We start from the raw sequence: 18,542 nt of genomic DNA, 5'->3' as shown, positions 1-18,542 counted from the left end.
CCCGACGCCACGCCCTCCACCCCGCGGCCTTGGGTGACCTGACAGGTCCTGTGCACCCTCACCCGAGGCTTCACAGGACGTGACACGTTTTCTTTGTATGTTGGAGTCGAAAAGAAAACTTGCATAGAGGGGGAAGGGGAGGATGAGGGGTAGGAGGAGAGGGAGGCCTAATTTGGTGATTAATTTTTTCCCTCTCTTCTTTGCCCCATATTCCGTTAGTTTGATTCACTTAGTGTGTATATTTTCATCATAAAAGAAAAGGCTGGAAATTATTTTGTGATTTGCATTTTTGTATATATATATATATATATATATATATATATATATATATGTATATATATATATATATATATATATATATATATATATATATATATATATTTTTTTTTTAGTTCTTTCTTTTTCTTTTATTTTTTCCTGTCCATGACTTTGTTTAATCTTAGGTCCTCATTTTGACAGAAGAAATATTTTATAATTTATGACAACTTTCCATCAAGTAAAGAATTGAATACCGGATGAAGAAAATTATCATTTGCAATATTTTTTCACACAGTAAAAAGAATATGCACATAAAGCGAATAAGATAATTTCTTATATCTAATAAATTTCTACCCAGTAAAAGAAAATTTAAATGAGAAAATGAATAATCGGTGTAACAATTTATTACTTATAAATTTTCACGACGTTAAAAAAACATAAAAACTGACTATATAATTTTCTGGATTATTTTGTGACCCTGTGGGAGTTTATTGTAATGACCTGCGACTGAACCAGTGTTCCAGATATAGAAAACGATGCCATGGAAAACCTGTCCGACATGAAGCGCTTAAATGCCATCCCCGGCTCGTTCATCATCCCAGGTGTGCCGATCTTCCCATTGCCATCTGCAAAAGAATGACTAGATCCCAAAGAATAAGAAATGAAATAGCAGAATTCAATAACCACACGAGGAGGATACAAAAAATTTACTAAGACATATATATTTTAAAACAAAAGAATATAAGGAAAAAAGGAAGATTCATGTTATTTATGAAAACCAAGAAGTAGGACAATAAAAGAAGAAAAAGAGATCAAAAGAGAAACTAGATAATAAAGGCACAGACAATTATTGTTAAGAAGACGATCCTTCCAGTATTACTGGAACTGGAAGGGACTGCAGATGGACGCTGGAAGGGGACACTTCCATGAGACATCTTTCTCCACTTCGTAGCCAGAACAAAACCTCTAAAGTGATCCCTTATATATAAAAAATTGAGACATCCTGAACTCCACCATTACGACGTCTTGATCTTAAGTGAATAGAATTATTCAAACGTCAGTTTGAATAAAATCTATCAAGTGAGTCAACGTACTGGGACTGCCTTGAACCGATGACCTGCCTTCAGCTCAAAACATCTTATCTCGTTCGCCAGAATAAAATGAATAGAGTACGTCATCATGGCGAGGGAGCTCATCTCTCATGACTAGTTGACCAATAGAATATTTGGTCTCAAAAACTATTGATAGAAAATAGATAAATATCTTCTGATTTAATGGCACTAAATAGTTTATAATTCTCAAGTGTTGTATAATGTTTAGCTATTTGTTATCATTATTTTTTAATTGTTTTTATTTTTCTATTCATTTCAAGGCGCGATTAAATTGCAATGAATAAATAAATAAATAGATAAATAAATAAATAAAATAGATTAACATTTTCTTAAATGCCACCAAGGACCACTTTAAAAGGATTAGACTGAAGAACACCAAGTTCCTGCGCAGGAGAGGTGTTTTGAAATTCGCGTTCTGAAAGAGTCTAAAACATCTTAGAAAAGTATCAAGGAGAATATTTCTAGAGCTTCTAATTAGAAATAAGGAGAGACGGAACACACACACAGTCATGCGCGCAAAGGTTTTGCCCCATGTTACAGTTTTCACAACAATAATATATATTTTTTGAGCATTTTATATGTTTTTCAATGTAGTATTTAGCTTATAGTTAGGTAAATTTCTTGAATAGTTACAAAAATTTGGTCAGATAAAGAATTTAAATTTTGTAACTCGTGACAGTAATCATTGACCCTTGCAAAAGGTATCTGCACAGGTAAGTGGGTGAAATGTAGATATGTGAAATTCAACGAAATTGTTCATCTATCAAATAACCTGAATTTCTAAATCAGATTAGTTACAATAAACTAGAGTTAAGTGCAGCTGTCTGTGAACGCGTTCTTTTGGGTTGTACATACATACATATACCAAAGGATTACAAAATGTGGAGCATGCTGACAGGAGACCTTTTGGTCCATAACTAGGGTGGATGCGAAGAAATATAATAACGATAAATAAATAAAAATTGAATAAAATTATAATACTACAAATAATAATAAATAGAATAAATAAATGCACAGATATAGTTAATAAACAAACAGATAAATAGTAAATAATATTAAATTGACAGATAATAATAAATGAAAATCAAGCAAATAATAGACAAACAGACAAATGATAACAAACAAATAAACAAATAATATAAAATAAATGGCAGGCATTACAGCATCTTGCTTAGATGTTTATCTAAACGAATCTTAAAGCTTCGAATTCAACTACATTGCACTGCCTCTGAAGGAGGTTTATTCCATTCATTAACTACACGGTTGGCGAAGTTGTTTCTACCCACTTCCAAATTAGATCTATTTCCTGACAGTTTGAGACCATCATTTCATGTCGGACTCTCATTCAGTGTAAAAATTTTGTCATTTTTGATTTTGTCAATCCCCTTTAGAATCTTAAAGACCTGTATCAAGTCACCTCTGAGTCTACGTTTTTTTTTTAGGGAAAACAGATTAATATGTTTTAGTCGATTTTCATATGATTTATTTTTTATATTTGGAATCAGTTTTGTGGCTCACCGTTGTACTTTTTTCCAATCTGTCAATGTCTTTAATGAGATTCGGTAACCATACGAAAACAGCATATTCCAAATGTGGATGGACGAACTAACGATTTATATAGTTTGTTAATGAGAGATGGACTTTTGAAGTCAAAAGATCGCGCAATCAGTCCTAGAATCTTACTTGCTTTCTCAGAGACTGAAATATACTGTTTAGATGATTTGAGATCGTTACTGATAATTACCCCGAGATCCTTTTCACTATCCACTTTTGTTAACGAATTTCCAAATAACTTGTAATCGCACTTACTGTTATTTTTACCTACGTCCATAACCTTGCATTTACTTGTGTTAAATTTCATTAGCCACTTTTCAGACATTTGCCGTAATTTATCGAAATCTTCTTGAATAACTAATTGATTTAAGTGATCATTTACCATTCCGCACAATTTTGTATCATCAGCAAATTTGGAGACAATAGATTTTAGTCCGTGGTCTGTATCATTTATATACTACGAATAGAAGTGACCCATGAACGAAACCCTGAGGAAGCCCACTCGTAATATTTTTCCATCTAGAAGTTTTGCCATTTAAAACAACTCTCTGTTTTCGATCATTCAATCAAGTTCTAGTCCAACTTAATAGGCTACCGCTTACTCCGTGTGAAGCTAATTTAGTAAGTAGCCTTTCGTGGGGGACGGTATCAAAAGCTTTTGCAAAGTCTAAATATATTAAATCTATATCGTTTCTTTTGTCATAATTCGAGATGTCATTGCGTCTCCGTGTTGGTGAAAGTCAATGCGAATAAAACACTAGATAGGCACTGATTTTTTTATTAACACAATATAGTCAGGTCGAATCTGAAATACTAAATAAGAATAGAATTATTTCTGTTATCACAATTTAGTCAGGTCGAATATGAAATGATGCATCCATGTGTGAAATATTCTATAAACACTTGAATAGTGTCGTCGTGATTTTGTATATCACAATTTTTTCATCTTGGACAATCTAATACGTTCTTGCCAAAATCACTAATCAGTTTGCAAATGTTGTTTGTATACGATACATGAGTGTTTTTTTTTTTTTCTAAGTCAGTGATTTTATGCTTGGAAGTTTATCTCTACTTTTAAGTTATGCAAATGGCGCATTCCACAGAGGAGTGGGCAAGGCAAATATACTCGTATCTTTCAGAAACCTTAATTGATTTTCCATTGAGTCCATTGTGCTTTCAACAAAAAGTGCCTATTTTCGTTTTTTTTTCCACTATTACAAGCGCCATGATTCCTGATGTTTTTCATTCTGACAATATGACACGACCTCAAAATTCGATTACCTTTTCCCACACAAAGCGTCATGACGTCAGTCTTTTCGACATAAAACGACATGACCTGGCCACTTTTATAATGATTTATATTGAAGAACAAACATAGAACCTGTTGAAGATTTTTCTTTTTATAGCAAGGTAGGTTTCAAACCAAATTAATTGATAAATAAAACAGAATGAGTGGGAAGTGCAACATTACGCTTAGGTTCATATTTAAGTGAACCTCAAAATTTTGAATGTGATTTACATGCCGTCATACCCCCATATTTATTTTACTATTATCATTCATTCAGACCATCTTTCCATTACACTACATGGAACAGCGATGTATAGGCACTTTCTTATGTGATTCCTTTCTATTATATATATATATCCTTACTACTTTCCATTATATGTGAAAATTGAATATATTCGTCTAATAAGTCTCATTTTTGTCGGTAGGGGATCCTCCGAAGGTGCAGGATGACTGTTTCTCAATCTCCCACTTTCAGCGTTCCAAAGTTGACTTGTTGTGAAACTGCTGATTTTGTAATAATCTGTCAACAACCACAGCTCTCCCGCTAGCGCCCATGACCCTGGCGCCCGTGTATCCTTGAACCCTTGGCCCGCCACCACTGCGCATGCGCAATAGGAGAGAAACTCTTGTACCGAAATCGTCTCCAACGACAGAGAAACTTTCCTTCAAAGGCACATGACTTGGTCTTTTGACCCCTGCGGAATACTTCAGAAAAACATCTCTATCTCAAGTCAAGCGATCTTATTCACGTGTCGAACGAATCCCAGATAGATGAAGGATCGAAATCCCTGTTTAGATTGTGATCCGATATTCGTTGCGTTGCATATATCAATAAACATACCGTAGTGAACTGACTCTTCTAATATTGTAACCTAAATGTTGTTACCAATAAATTCTTCACCACAGAGGCGCTCGGAACGTAGATAAAGGTTTCAAACACGAAAATAAATTATACTAGCTACCATTTACTGATTCAATGCCGTGATATATATGACCAAACCCTTTGTATCTTTTCCCATGGTGCGCCTATACACACACTGGCCCAACCGTTTCAACCCTCTTTCGTACCGATTAGTACTTTGTTCTATTCTGATTGCCGGCACACGATTTTATTAAATCACGATGGGGTCAATGCCCGGCACAGCTCATCTCTCTTCCCCTCTCCCACTCTTTTTGCCTTGGGACAGTGTGCTTAGCCAAGGTCACGTCTGTTGTGCCAGCCAGATTGTGACAAACTAGACGAAACGATGGGGATGCGATTCAGCATAGGATCTTCTTTCCACGCATTCACCCAACGGATCATTTTCTCCATTTTCTCACATGTTCAGGACTACGTGAACACTCCCGAAAACAAAGTTTATACATGCATGCCGTATGTACGCATCCTGAAATAAATAAATGAATTAACCGCAAAAGCAATAGATATGAATATATTTAACGAAATATACCTAATGATTACTGATGTCTATACATCTGGGATAACACCTCGTTCAATGTTTCTGAACATCATAGAATCAAAACATGACCCATACTTCTTTTCACTGAATCTTCAGCCTCTCCTGTCCATTGTACCCTATCTCATTGTGTGCATCCAACTCTTGCAACATTAGATTTTCTGGAACATCTCCCATTTTTTGTGCAATTTTTTTTTTGCAAAAGCTAACCAGTAAATTACCAGTCTTTCCTGTCATTGGAAGGCTCTGGAATCCTCTTCCCCCAGAAGATTTTCCATCTATTTATGTCTTAGAATCTTAATGAAAAAATAAGAAACATCAAGACTTTCCCTACGCTAGCACTTAACTTCGAATTAGTATATTTTTTTCTTCAAAGCAGCACTCTGCAGACATGTTTGTATCTGTCGTTCTTTGAAATATACAAATGAAAATATAATACTTTCGTTTTGAACAACAAAACGAAAAAAATGTATGGTTGCTTTTCTTATGCGTAAAGTAATACTGTTCATTACACGTTGCCTAATTTTACGAACATTCAACCCTAAAAGAAATAAAGATAAACATTATACCATTTTGTAGCCTATGGGTTGTATTTAAATCACGATAAGCACAAATAATAAAAAAAGCCTAAGCCGTTTGAAGAGAGTAGTTGTATCATGAAATGTGTCAGTTGATTTGTGGCTCATTTTTATTTGCATATTTTCGCAAATGCTGTCCTACGTCGTCCATTTTATTCAAAATTTATCATGGTTGCAAAATTCTGAATTTCACAATAAAGTAATACATATTCAAAGTAATAATTAATTAATCCAGAGTCCAATACTTCCACTAGTATGAGAGGAACAACAGGCAAGTCAAGACTCGTTAATTAGAAACAGATCAACTGTTCTCAGGATAACAAATCCATCGTGACTGGTATAAAAGAATGAGCGGCAGCATTCTAACAGAACAGTCATGTTTAAAAATATTCTCCCATCACCAATGGCGACGCCACTTCATCTAAAAGATTATTTTTAAAGAAGAATCGACTTTATTCAACAGTGCAGAGTCAGTGTGTCGAATTCGCTCGGGCCGTAATTGTCGTTCCAATGACGCGGGAAAAGTGTGATCGCAATTCAAGCGTAACAGTGAAGTACCAGTTGGTCTTACGTGGATCCACATTTCTATTTTGTTCTCTTGAGTGTTTTTGATGGATAGGGAAATGTGGCTCTAGTTAATTTTTTTTTTTTTATTTGTTACGCAATAGTGTCATACTGTGGGGGAGGTTTTCATAATGAACGTAGGAAGGCAACTGGGATACACATGCTTACACACGTACACATACACATATATATACACACTTATACACATACATACTATACATGAGTTACAGGTAACATAATATAGGACACTGGGTATTGTACATCCATTCAAAGGGGAAGTAAGTTAGAGATGTCACGCAGGCCATCAGGTATTATGAAAACCCACCAAAGCGGGGGTAACGGACATGTATTTCATCTAATATATTTTGTGTTAGGAGACTGACGACAGATGGCATCTAATGGTAGTTCCTGGGGTAGTAGATGCCTTACAGTGGGGCACGCTAGGCAATAGTGTTCAATGGTGTTGGCTAGTGGAGCGTGGCATAGGCGACATTCTGTGAATACAGGCTCGCCTTCCACCCCGGCGACCTGCACACGGTGGACAGTAGCTTAGCAGCAGTCGGGCCGAGACAACATTGTGGCGACGAACCATAAGTCTTCTGTGACGGTACATGTATTTGCGGCGGCATACGGATTCGTAGTGGGTGATGATGACACTGAAAGGTTTCTCGGTGTTCCGACGATGCTGCTCGGGTAGAAGTGCAGCGGAGCGGACCTTGGTGAGGTAATATGGCAGGGAGAGAGGTCGTCCATCACTACGACGGGGGAGTCGGCAGGTTTCCTTTGCTAGGCGGTCCACTTTGGTATTATGGTGTAAACCTACATGAGAGGGAACCCAAATAGATTTGATGCAGATATTGCGGATAGTCAGTAGGGATAGAAAGGAAAGAATTTGTTGTACAACAGAAGGGTGAGTGGGATGAATAGCGGAGAGGGATTGCTCTCGTTCATTTGAGGTCTCTGATATATATTTCTTACTGAACCATCTGTACTCTGCAGTGATTCTCAAAAGGAACTCCTCTGTCAATGTATGTAGAGCACACAATGTAAACAATAGATAAATCAGTTAGACCAAAATAAACAGTAGCATTCGTTCATGTCTGTTAAGTTATTACGAGGAGATATATATATATATGTGATGTACTATTCTGTATGAAATAATATACAATGTATTTGTGTGAAAGAGAAATTAGCTGGGTTTAGGCCCTTGATGATAAAGGTTAGTCGGATGAACGGCTCTTTCGGTTTTCTCTCAACGTAATACGTAGCGCGCATGCGCGGCCAGGCAGACGGAGATGCTTAGCATTCACTTTGAAATGCCCACTGCTTTTTCTTTAACTAATTTTAATTCTTGTCCCTACAGTGGTGTTCTTAAAATGATTGTTTCTCATTCTGAGGTATTATGAACTTAACAATGATTCTAAATTCATAACGGGGAACACACGCTATCGTGGATGAATGCTCAGTTCGTTGAGCAAGATTTGAACACTTCCCTCCCCGAGAAGGTCTTCAAATCCTGCTTCAGCCAGATCCAGGTTAATCACGTCAAAAGAGAAATTAATTCTTCAATAGTATGTCCAGTGACGATTTCTCCCAGTTTGTGAGCAGACACCTGTTCGATTTAATATTAATTTCTGGTGGCCATAAAATCTGGCTGTGCATTAAATTTGCTGTTCAGTTTTGCAAAAAAAAAAAAAAAAAAAAAAAATCGAGTGCATAAGGATTTGTTGACACCACAGTCTCCACTCTGGCGACCTTTAAGGCCCCGTTTACACTAGCTGTTTGAATCGCGCGGAAACCGCGGCGGTACCGCATAGTCAAGGAAAAACTGCGCAATTATGTGTGAACGCCTCTGTTGAATTGCACTGAAATTGAACCGTCGCTGTTCTCACCGCTAGTGTGAACAGGAACTAAATTTTTCCTCCGCAAGATAATTGAATTTCGTGTACCGTAGAGTCGTTCTGAGAAAATATGTTTATAAGAATTACATTTATATATGAATTACTTATGCGGTGTAAGTGCCGATGCAGGTTTAGGAGTTTTTTTGGGTCAAGATTTTGAAAGGGAAACTAAAATACCTGACGCGTGAAGAAAGGTAATGAATGATCCCCCCCCCAAAAAAAAAGATAAATAAATAAATAAATAAAATAAAATAAAATAAAATAAAATAACATAAAATGTGGTAGCACAGAAGATCCATAACTGGATTTCTATTTTTTTTTCTTCATATTAAATTTAACAAATGCTTACGATTTCTTGAATTGTTGTACATTCAAAAAGCTATGTATATGTATTCTAGACTATAACGCTATGGTAATAGTAAACATCTTTGAACAAGAACTTTACAGGTGCTTCCAGTTTTGTGGAATGCAGTTACAATGCCATTTCTGCTTAAAATACGTCACTTAAATTAAACCCGACTACAGAAAAACAGCCAAGTCATATTTTCTTTACATAACTCAGAAGAGCCAAGCATTTGTGCCAGATTTTCATTATAGGCTATATTACTTTTTAAAATTAATTTTACTTTATCTTATTATATTTCAGTTTATTTTTTTTTCTATTCTATTTAGGTTTGCTTGATTTCGTTTCGTTTGATCTGATTTTATTTTAACTTCCTCTATTTCATTTCATCATTTTATTTCGTTTTGTTGTGTTTCGTCTTATCTTGTTTGGTTTTTATCTTATATCGTATATTTCTCTTTTTCATCCTATTTTATTTTATTTCTATTCATTTCTTCTCATTTTCTTTTTCCCATAACTCAGAAAAACAAAACATGTGGACGAGGTGTTGTACCACAATTCATGAAACTTAAAAATGCACTAGAAACCTTGATGAAGGGTCAAACGACGGCATGAGGCGGGACGCATTTGAATGGGCGACCACCAACACATTTGAACGAGTGTTTGTAATACCATAGTGCGTACGTGAGCATGGTTGTAGTACGTCGGCCCGTATGATTACATGCCTGCGCACGCGTGATTGTAGTGCGATGGCGTACGCGCGTATATGATTGTAGCGCACCAGCGTACGCGTGTGCGTAATTTTGGTATGCCAGCCTATGCGCTAACGCACGAATGAGTGTATATGGGGTTTGTATACTAGTATTTCGCGAGGTTGTGATTGTTAAATTTACACAAGCCTTTTTTTTTTTATCTGTAAGCCAGTAAAGTGACCATCCATTCGTCCAGAACATCAAAATGGACAGGACAAAACCTAAGAAATAATGCCCAACCGTTAGTGATATGTATATATAGGAAATTCCAAGTCATGGCGTGACAATGTAAGACGAGCGAAGATAAGCAAAGCTGCCCGTGCTCACGAGAACGTGATTTTTTTTTTCTTCTTCTTTTCGGTAATTCAAACGCAATGGCTTTCCAGATTTGTGAAGACATTTTACGTGGAGCACTTTGGGTTCAAACTTCACTTCTGAAACGCAGAATGACCCGAGACTTCGAAAAATTAGTAACCAAAATCGAGTGTATTTCCTCCAAGCATATAGGTCTTCATTGTCATTTTGTGTCGGTTCCGTGATTTTTGTCAACATTACACTGTACCATTGTAGACGCCCAGACATTACTCACTAATATTAAAACCATGCAAGTATACCTTTCGTCACTGATCTGGTTTAATGATATGGATTAACGTCACAAATTCCACCCTCTAGGGACGCAACGATGGTGCCCCTTACAGATTGTAGCGTGGAATTTAATGAACCATGCGCTTGGTTCAACATCGCCGGTGGCGGGGTTCGAACCACCATCCCCTCGACTGTCGCCGCAAGTGACGACACCCTAACCCTCTTGGTCAGCGAACTTACTAAATATATATACATAATATATATATATATATATATATATATATATATATATATGCAATAAGAACACTAGGAACGTGTGTTTTATAAATGCAAGGTAACCACTTAAGAAAATACACAAACTAATGTAAACTCATACATCCATTACTATTCTTCCCACCCTGATAATGTAAAAAGATCGGTTTTCTCGTCAATGTTCCTTAGAGCTTTACGGGTCTGCAGTCCCGAGTACATTGATGAGGAAATAAGAAATGTTTACGATATTAGTTTTGGATTGAAATATCCTAAACATTTCATTGATGTTTGTTACAGTTTTGCAAGGAAAACTTATTACAATTCTCAGCCTAACAAATCCAAAGTCCATAATAACCTAGTAGTTTTACCTTACCAAGAAAACTTAACTATTGTTCCCAAATTACTTAAGAATTTTGATGTCAATGTAGCCTTCAGAAACAATAACACTATCAAACGATACCTGATTAATAATTCTAAAAACTGCCAAAAAGGCTGTGTGTACAAAATTCCTTGCAAAATATGTGATAAATTCTATATCGGCCAAACGGCAAAAGATCTTTCTGTCAGGATAAAACAACACAAGAAATGTGTCAAAGACGGGAATGAGTCAAGTGCCATTTTTAAACATTTAAGCACTTTTAATCACCCTATCAACTGGGAAAACGCTAAAGTGATTACTTTCAACAATAATTTTGTCGAAAGAAATCTAATTGAAAGTTGCCTGATTAAAACTTCAAATGATAACAACTTTAACCTTAACTTAGGATTGTACAAAATTGATAATTATATTTGTAAGGAAATAGCCAAAAATTACAAAATGTAAGAATGCTGGACGTGTGACCCACGCCCGGATAATTCGTCCACAACCTTTCCTATATTATGTTTACTGTACTCTCTTTGTAATTTGCACTGAAGATGTAATATACGAAAGCGCTCTGCTCCGTTTGTTTATTTTCTTAAGTGGTCTTGCATATATATATATATATATATATATATATATATATATATATGTATACTTATATATATATGTATGTACTGTATATATATACTTGTACATGTATATATATATACATATATATATATATATATATATATATATATATATATGCATATACATATATATCAATGTATGTGGTATTTGCCTTATAGATTAAATGATCTTTTGTATACAACATGAGGTTACTGTAATATAAGATATATTTGTTTGATTATGATAAATCGTTATTTATCTTCGATTGTCTACAATAGTGAATTATATCACTATTTGGGAGTTATAATAGAAAGCACGATAACTCGAGGTTCATTCTTGGAGCAGTATTGAATCATGGTATAAATCTTTAATTCAGTAATGAATTTCTAACTTTTATTCCCGTATCTATGCACTGTCGTAAATTGACTCATTTATTGAGAAATGAGAGGACGCTTTATCCCATACGTTGGAAGAATGAAAAATTGACGAAAACTGTAAAGTCCTTTATTCTACTTTAACAACTCGTCTCATACCTCTCGACCATTCATGGCGCCAGCATTTACACGAATTTTTTTGTATGTTTTCTCATTGGCGTTACACCATTGAGTTATTTGTACACATACAAACAATCATGCATTTATATAAATAAAAAGGGTGATACACCCTATGATCACAGATAAAGAATGCCCTTAGGATATGCCCTTGGTCAGAATATGCCATAGGTAAAAGAGGTAGGCATTAGGATTTGGTTTAGACTTGGGTTTGTGGCTTCAAGGAATAACAATGGTTAGGATCTCAAGGTTTGGGTTTCGGGTGAAGAGTGACTAGGTTTGTTGCACTTTGGGGATGACCCTCTACATGCCCAGGGGCTCGCCTTCAGACTCAGACCTGGACGGACGCCAGGCGCCAAGTCTCTAAAGCATGCCACTGCGCTGAGAGTGTCAAGGTTTGGGGTAAGGAGGGAGGTTGTTCGATTATCTACGGCTCTGAACGTAAGGGTAGGGATAGGTGGAACCTAAGGTCATTCCATCGGAGAAGATGGACTGGTCGGGATCCACGATGGACCTCGCTGTCTTCTTCCCGTGGTGATCGTGATGGTAACCTTTGGGTGCTACGCCATGCTGGTCGAATCCTGGGTGCCCGACAGCAGCAAGCTCTTCGGGTGAGTAAGTTTGGTAGGCTCGCCTCTCGGGGTCCTGTGTGTTATCGAGACCAAAAATGCTCTTGGGGTAGAGGATAACTATGTCTTCGTTGTACACGGGACCCCGGACTGGGAGATGGGAGTAGATATCATTGGGGTTGTTGTCAGCCTCGGGCGCATGAGCTCTGCGGAGATAATGAGGAGGACCCGAGGGTGAGAGGTGGGCCGCGGAGGATGTTCGAGGAAAGGAAGAAGGACGTCGAAAGCGAGACGCAATCCACGAAGACCGTCCAGGAGTTCGAGGTTCAGGGACCATCGTGGAAAGCAAGACGAAATCCACGGAAGGTTCAGGGAACACAAGGGCGAGGTTAGAGTCGTACAGTGAGTTGGAGATTACAGAGGACCCCCAGGGGCAGGAGCGAGCATTGAAGGGTGAGATGGATGAGGGTGAGGAGGCAGCCGTGGAGAACACCAGGAAGGTGCAGAAGAAAAAGAAAAAATTAAGTAATTAGTTCGGAAAGTCTTCATAGAAATAAGATGAATGTAATGATAACTTTACCAATGAGTGTCTATAAAACATGACTGAATATATTCTAAAACGCCTTAATAAAATCATCGACAGCCACCTACATAACACAATCTCCTTCACCAAGGGGACTTCCTCCTTAGATGTCCCTCTCAGCAGGTGATATTTATTCACCTGAAGGATGTGTCACCTTGGTGAAGAGAGTAGTGCCCCTAGGTGGCCCCGGAGGGAGAAGGGCGGGTTGTACTCACCTGACACTTTCACCTGGTAGGTAACCTGGGATGGCGATCCCCACGACTCCGCCCTGCGCTCCTGCAGCGTTGAGCACGAGCACACTTGCGAAGGCGATAAGTACTCCGGACTGCCGTTGCACAAGAAGTCGGGGGAGAGAAAGGAAGGAGTCATGAGTTAGTCTTCAGCACAGTAAATACAATTATACATGCGTGTAGGCAAGGACACACACACACACACACACACACACACACACACACACACACACACACACACACACACACACACACACACACACACACACACACACACACACACACACACACACACACACCACACACGTACACACAGATACAAACGCATACTTGCATGCATATACCGGTATAATACATAAGTATGACTTTAGGTGCTTGCGTCTTTATACGCGCACGCGTGAGTACACATTTACAAACATCCTAACATATGTACCTGTATGTGTATACATAGATATATATATATATATATATATATATATATATATATATATATATATATAGATATATATATATACATATATATATATATATGTATGTATGTATGTATGTATTATGTATGTATGTATATGAGTATATGAGTGGGAGTAGGAAACACAAGTCTTAGTCTGAGTTTATTCCTGACTAGTTTCGCAGGTATGATTTCTTAAAGGATGGTGTACAAAAGGGGTTGTAAGCATTCATAACTGCTCGTAACCCATTTTGTACACCATTTCTTTGAGAAAGCATACCTGCGAAACTATTCGGGAATATACTCAGACTAGGACCCTTATGTTTCCTACTCCTACTTACGTCAACTTGTCAGAATGTCTCAATAATATATACATACATACATATATATATATATATATATATATATATATATATATATATATATGTATATGTATATATATATATATATATGTATGTATATATATGTATATATATATATGTATGTATATATATATATATATATATATGTATATATACATATATATATATATATATATATGTATATATACACACACTGTATTGTGTGGGTGCGTGTGGGTTAGTATGCGTGTTTGTGTTTGTGTGTGTGTGCGCGTGTGTGTGTGTGTACGTGCACGTGTTTGTATGTGTGTTTATGTGTGACTTCATAACAGCGTGCATGCGTGCATTCATAAAGCGTGCATGCGTGCATACATGTCTGCATTCATTCATACGGAAATTTACATATAAATAAAACTCGCAGACCTTGATTATGCCAACTAAAATGAAGAGAGCGAGATCCCAAGCTATCCTAGGAAGGGTTCCACCCTAACCCCGCACCCCCTACCCCCTATTCACCCCCCTCCCCCCAAGAGACCCTTTTCCCTTCCTCCCTTCTCCCTCCCTCTCTCCCTCCCTCCCCCTCCACTCCCGACTTCAGTTCACAAGCGCAGCAACCAGTTACTCGCTCGAAGTTTCAGGTCGTGTGCAACTTTTTCATGATGCCATCTGCAAACTAAACCCTTTCAATTCGAGTGGTGCAATCTACCGCTTCCGTTGCGGCAGACGATTTTATTACGCGAGTGAGGAGCAGAATCAGGCCGGGATGGGGTCTCGACCAAACAAGAAGCGTTCAGCCTGCGGCCCGCGTGCGCAGATTCGGTTACATAAAATCATTTGCGTTTGCCACAGTTAAATCTAAACCATGAGGTGCCGTACAATAATTCATTTGAATGAAAATATACGAGAAAAAAAAAATCAGTATTTGAATTCGGAAACCCTCGGCATTCAGTTAATTCATTTTCGATTTTCTTTTTTCTTTTTTCTTTTTTTGGTCATGTATCAGTTCTGAGCCCCTTTTAACCTGACTTTTCTCTTCGAATATTCAACTCTTTATTCTCTTCCTGTGCACCTCGTACAGTGTCCTGATTCTGTCGTACTTCCTGAATTTACGGATGATAATAAAACAACCTTTGTTTAACATGCGATAAATCTATCAGCCGTCTTACGATAGAGGAAGCTTTTATAATTGAAAATCTAACCGCGGCAGGAACTGAAGGCCGCGATAGGATCGTTGAATCCCGGGGTAAGCGGCAGAACTTTGTAGAGAGACTCTACATTGATACGTCTGCATATGGCGTCTGCAAACAACCTCAACAAGTACCCAAAACGCAGGGGGTGGGCCCCAGTCCGAAAGGAGCCTTGATCGATCGAGACCTTATTGGGTGAAGTCAGAATTTTAAGAAGTTTTTAATCAAATCGGCCAACGACGATTGGATTTGTTTGGATCCATGCAGGATCACCGGCCTGTCCCTTAGGGAACGATACATACTTTGTACCTTATTTCGATGGCTTAGTCTCACTTGGTACACAAGCGAATCAGTCGCGTTGACCTACTTTATATATTTAATTTTGTTCAAGAGGGGAAGAAGAAAAGTTACTTCAGAATGAGTATCATCCCAATTCGTAAAAAATGAATAAATATGTAATTTCGTCTTGGGGTCTGTTCTAGACTGAATAAAATCGCCTCTCGTCAGTTACGAAAGTAGAGAGTGATGATTTTGTTTTTCTTTTGCTGAATAAAATCTTCGACCAGGAACCCGAACAAATATACAAAGCGACACCTGTAGACGCGTTAACCGAAACCGGTTTAAACTTCATCGGTAAGTGAAGAACTGACCAGATATGAGACTGACACCCTTAATCGGCTTCACCGAAGAGTTGTAATCCCTCTGGGGCGTGCGGGGTTTTACCACAACTGAATAGAAATACTTGGTCTTAGCTAGTATAAAAGCGTATGACAACACCGCATATGGCTTCATAGAAATAACCTGTAACCTTGAATAAAGTCATAAGTTTGAGTGATACGAAATTTTGTATTAAGTTCAGCTAAAACGAAAGAGAATACAGGAATATGATGGTACAGGCAAACACGACTTCTAGATGTTGTAATTCGTTATTTATAGAAAAAATGAAAGAAAAAGTGTGCAATATATATACATATATATATATATATATATATATGTCTTTATAAGTATATGTATATATTTGCGAGGTTGAATTCAGGAGACGCGATAAGACTTCTAGGGATGACTGCAAACACAAAGTCTGCAGTTTGCTTACCTCGAACTGACAGTTCTTAATAAAAGTCAAGGCAACATTATAGTGATACAAAGATAGTAGTAAATATTAAAACAGACTTCGTTATACCCATGAGTATGAGTAATACAACTGCTTATAGCCTAGTGAATAACTATATTTCATTTGCATCATAACGCAATTTATTTTCGTAATGAAAACGAACAGATATTGAACACTTGTTAGAACCCTATAAATATGCGCTCCTCTTAATGGACATTATTCTGTTTAGCGCTAAATGGTTTCATTCTGCTGTTAGGTGAAGGTGGAGAAGGGGAAAGGGACGGGGAAGGGGAAGGCGACCTCCGGACGAAGGAGGACCTCTGGTAATAAGTGTCCGGGATGGGTCCTTCAGGAGAGAACCCCGGAGGTGTCTTGGGGGGACCGGACGGGTCTTGTCGTAAATTGGGCAAAAGGGTCTGTGGATCCATCCGGTCCTTTGATCTCTTCAACACGGCGACGTATCCCCCGTGTCATTTTCTCCTGATTAACCACAGAGGATTTTTTTACATCTTAAGTGGAAGACTCCAGGCTGAGATGGGTCTCGACCGATTCAGACCCCTTTCATGATGAGGTCCACACCCATCAGGTGAATTACAATCGCCTTTTTCAGTCAGAGGTAAAACTGTAAATTGCGTCATTGAGTTGAAGACTTTAGAGAAAAAAAAAGAAATGAAAGTGGTGACTACCTGGTGAGTTCGGCCACCAAACAAGTAAGACAACCGGCTCCTGGGCTCACGCCAGGAGGCTCTTAGCCGTGGACGAAGATTTCACCTTTGCCTTATTTGCTCGGATAGCCTCGTCAGGTTATTGCATTCGCATACAAAATGAGTAAGAAATAATGGTCTGGTCATTCACTACAGCGACAGACATGATCGTTTTCATTAAGACAACGCCACATGATTCGTTTGTCAAAATCTTTAATCAAATCGTCTCACTTTTGCCGCGTCATCTATACAATGCGCCACCGGAGAGTTTTGATCCAAATGAGTTTAACTTTAACCAATGAATTTAACCCTTTTGCTGCTGAAGACATCATACACACAAGTGAATGAAATTGCCTGGTGGCAGCAGTCAGAATTTAAACAAAATCGACTAGTCAGTGAATTAGTACCGAAGAACGTTTTCTAGATTTTGGAAAATGAAATTCTTGACTACTTAGTTAAACTAATTTAGTAGCTCCCGAGCCGAATAGGGGTCACGGTCAACGAAGACCACGTTCAAGATGGTGTCCAATACTTAGCTAAGTAGTAAGAGCCTTTGGCAATCATCACAGCATCTATACAATGAGCGACGGTACGTAAGGTGAAAAGGTGAATGAAATATTTTGGCGGCAGCCAGAATAAAATGAAAAAAGACACACGGTTCGAACAGGGCTAGAGATAGACTAAAAGTCTTTTGCTACCGGGAAACAAATGCGCGTATATATGTATATATACATGTACAATTTGTGTATGTGTGTGTGTGTGTGTGTGTGTGTGTGTGTGTGTGTGTGTGTGTGTGTGTGTGTGTGTGTGTGTATGTGGATATATGCCTTGACACACATGTCCGTACATGATGCATATATGCACATGTATATATACATATGTGCGTGTTCTATGGGTATGTGCACATGTATAAACACATACATGAAGCTTTGCACATTATATCGACCGACGTTACAGGTCTTCTCAAACACTGTCGGGAGAACCACTCAAAGACTCTAATTCACTGTCAGCGCCTCCTTCGGGAGCAAGAGGAGGGCACGAGATTCGAAATGTCTTCCGAAGGACCCTCGCTGGGTCTCTTCGGGTTTCTTCGGGTGTCTTCGAGTTCCTTTGGTTCCCCACCTGAGGCTTACCATTTTGTGGATGTATCCCAAGCGAGGTGAGAGAGGGGAGTATTGGTTGGACTGTTGTCGGACTGGGAGTGCGC

The 18,542-nt window shown here is 38.0% G+C and overlaps 1 protein-coding gene across 1 annotated transcript; it reads right to left on the bottom strand.

The window, feature by feature from the left end:
* Positions 1-12,119: 12,119 nt before the first annotated feature.
* On the bottom strand, positions 12,120-18,520 carry LOC143030948 (uncharacterized). The gene is made up of 3 exons (XM_076194247.1): positions 18,469-18,520; positions 13,530-13,639; positions 12,120-12,937 (listed from the first exon to the last, which is right to left on the bottom strand). The coding sequence occupies exons 1-3, from the start codon at positions 18,469-18,471 to the stop codon at positions 12,586-12,588; spliced, it is 465 nt and encodes a 154-aa protein (XP_076050362.1). The 5' UTR covers positions 18,472-18,520; the 3' UTR covers positions 12,120-12,585.
* Between the last annotated feature and the right edge of the window lie 22 nt (positions 18,521-18,542).

This window comes from Oratosquilla oratoria, chromosome 1, assembly GCF_046742065.1.
Source record: "Oratosquilla oratoria isolate Oo_2021 chromosome 1, ASM4674206v1, whole genome shotgun sequence".
Classification (NCBI taxonomy): domain Eukaryota; kingdom Metazoa; phylum Arthropoda; class Malacostraca; order Stomatopoda; family Squillidae; genus Oratosquilla; species Oratosquilla oratoria.
This window is presented reverse-complemented; position numbering and strand designations above follow the sequence as displayed.

Bases quoted from the DNA above. Each gene is read 5' to 3' on its own strand.
- LOC143030948 (XM_076194247.1), bottom strand. The intron at 12,938-13,529 runs GTGAGTACAACC...TTATCTCCGCAG, and splicing joins CTACCAGGTGAAAGTGTCAG to AGCTCATGCGCCCGAGGCTG.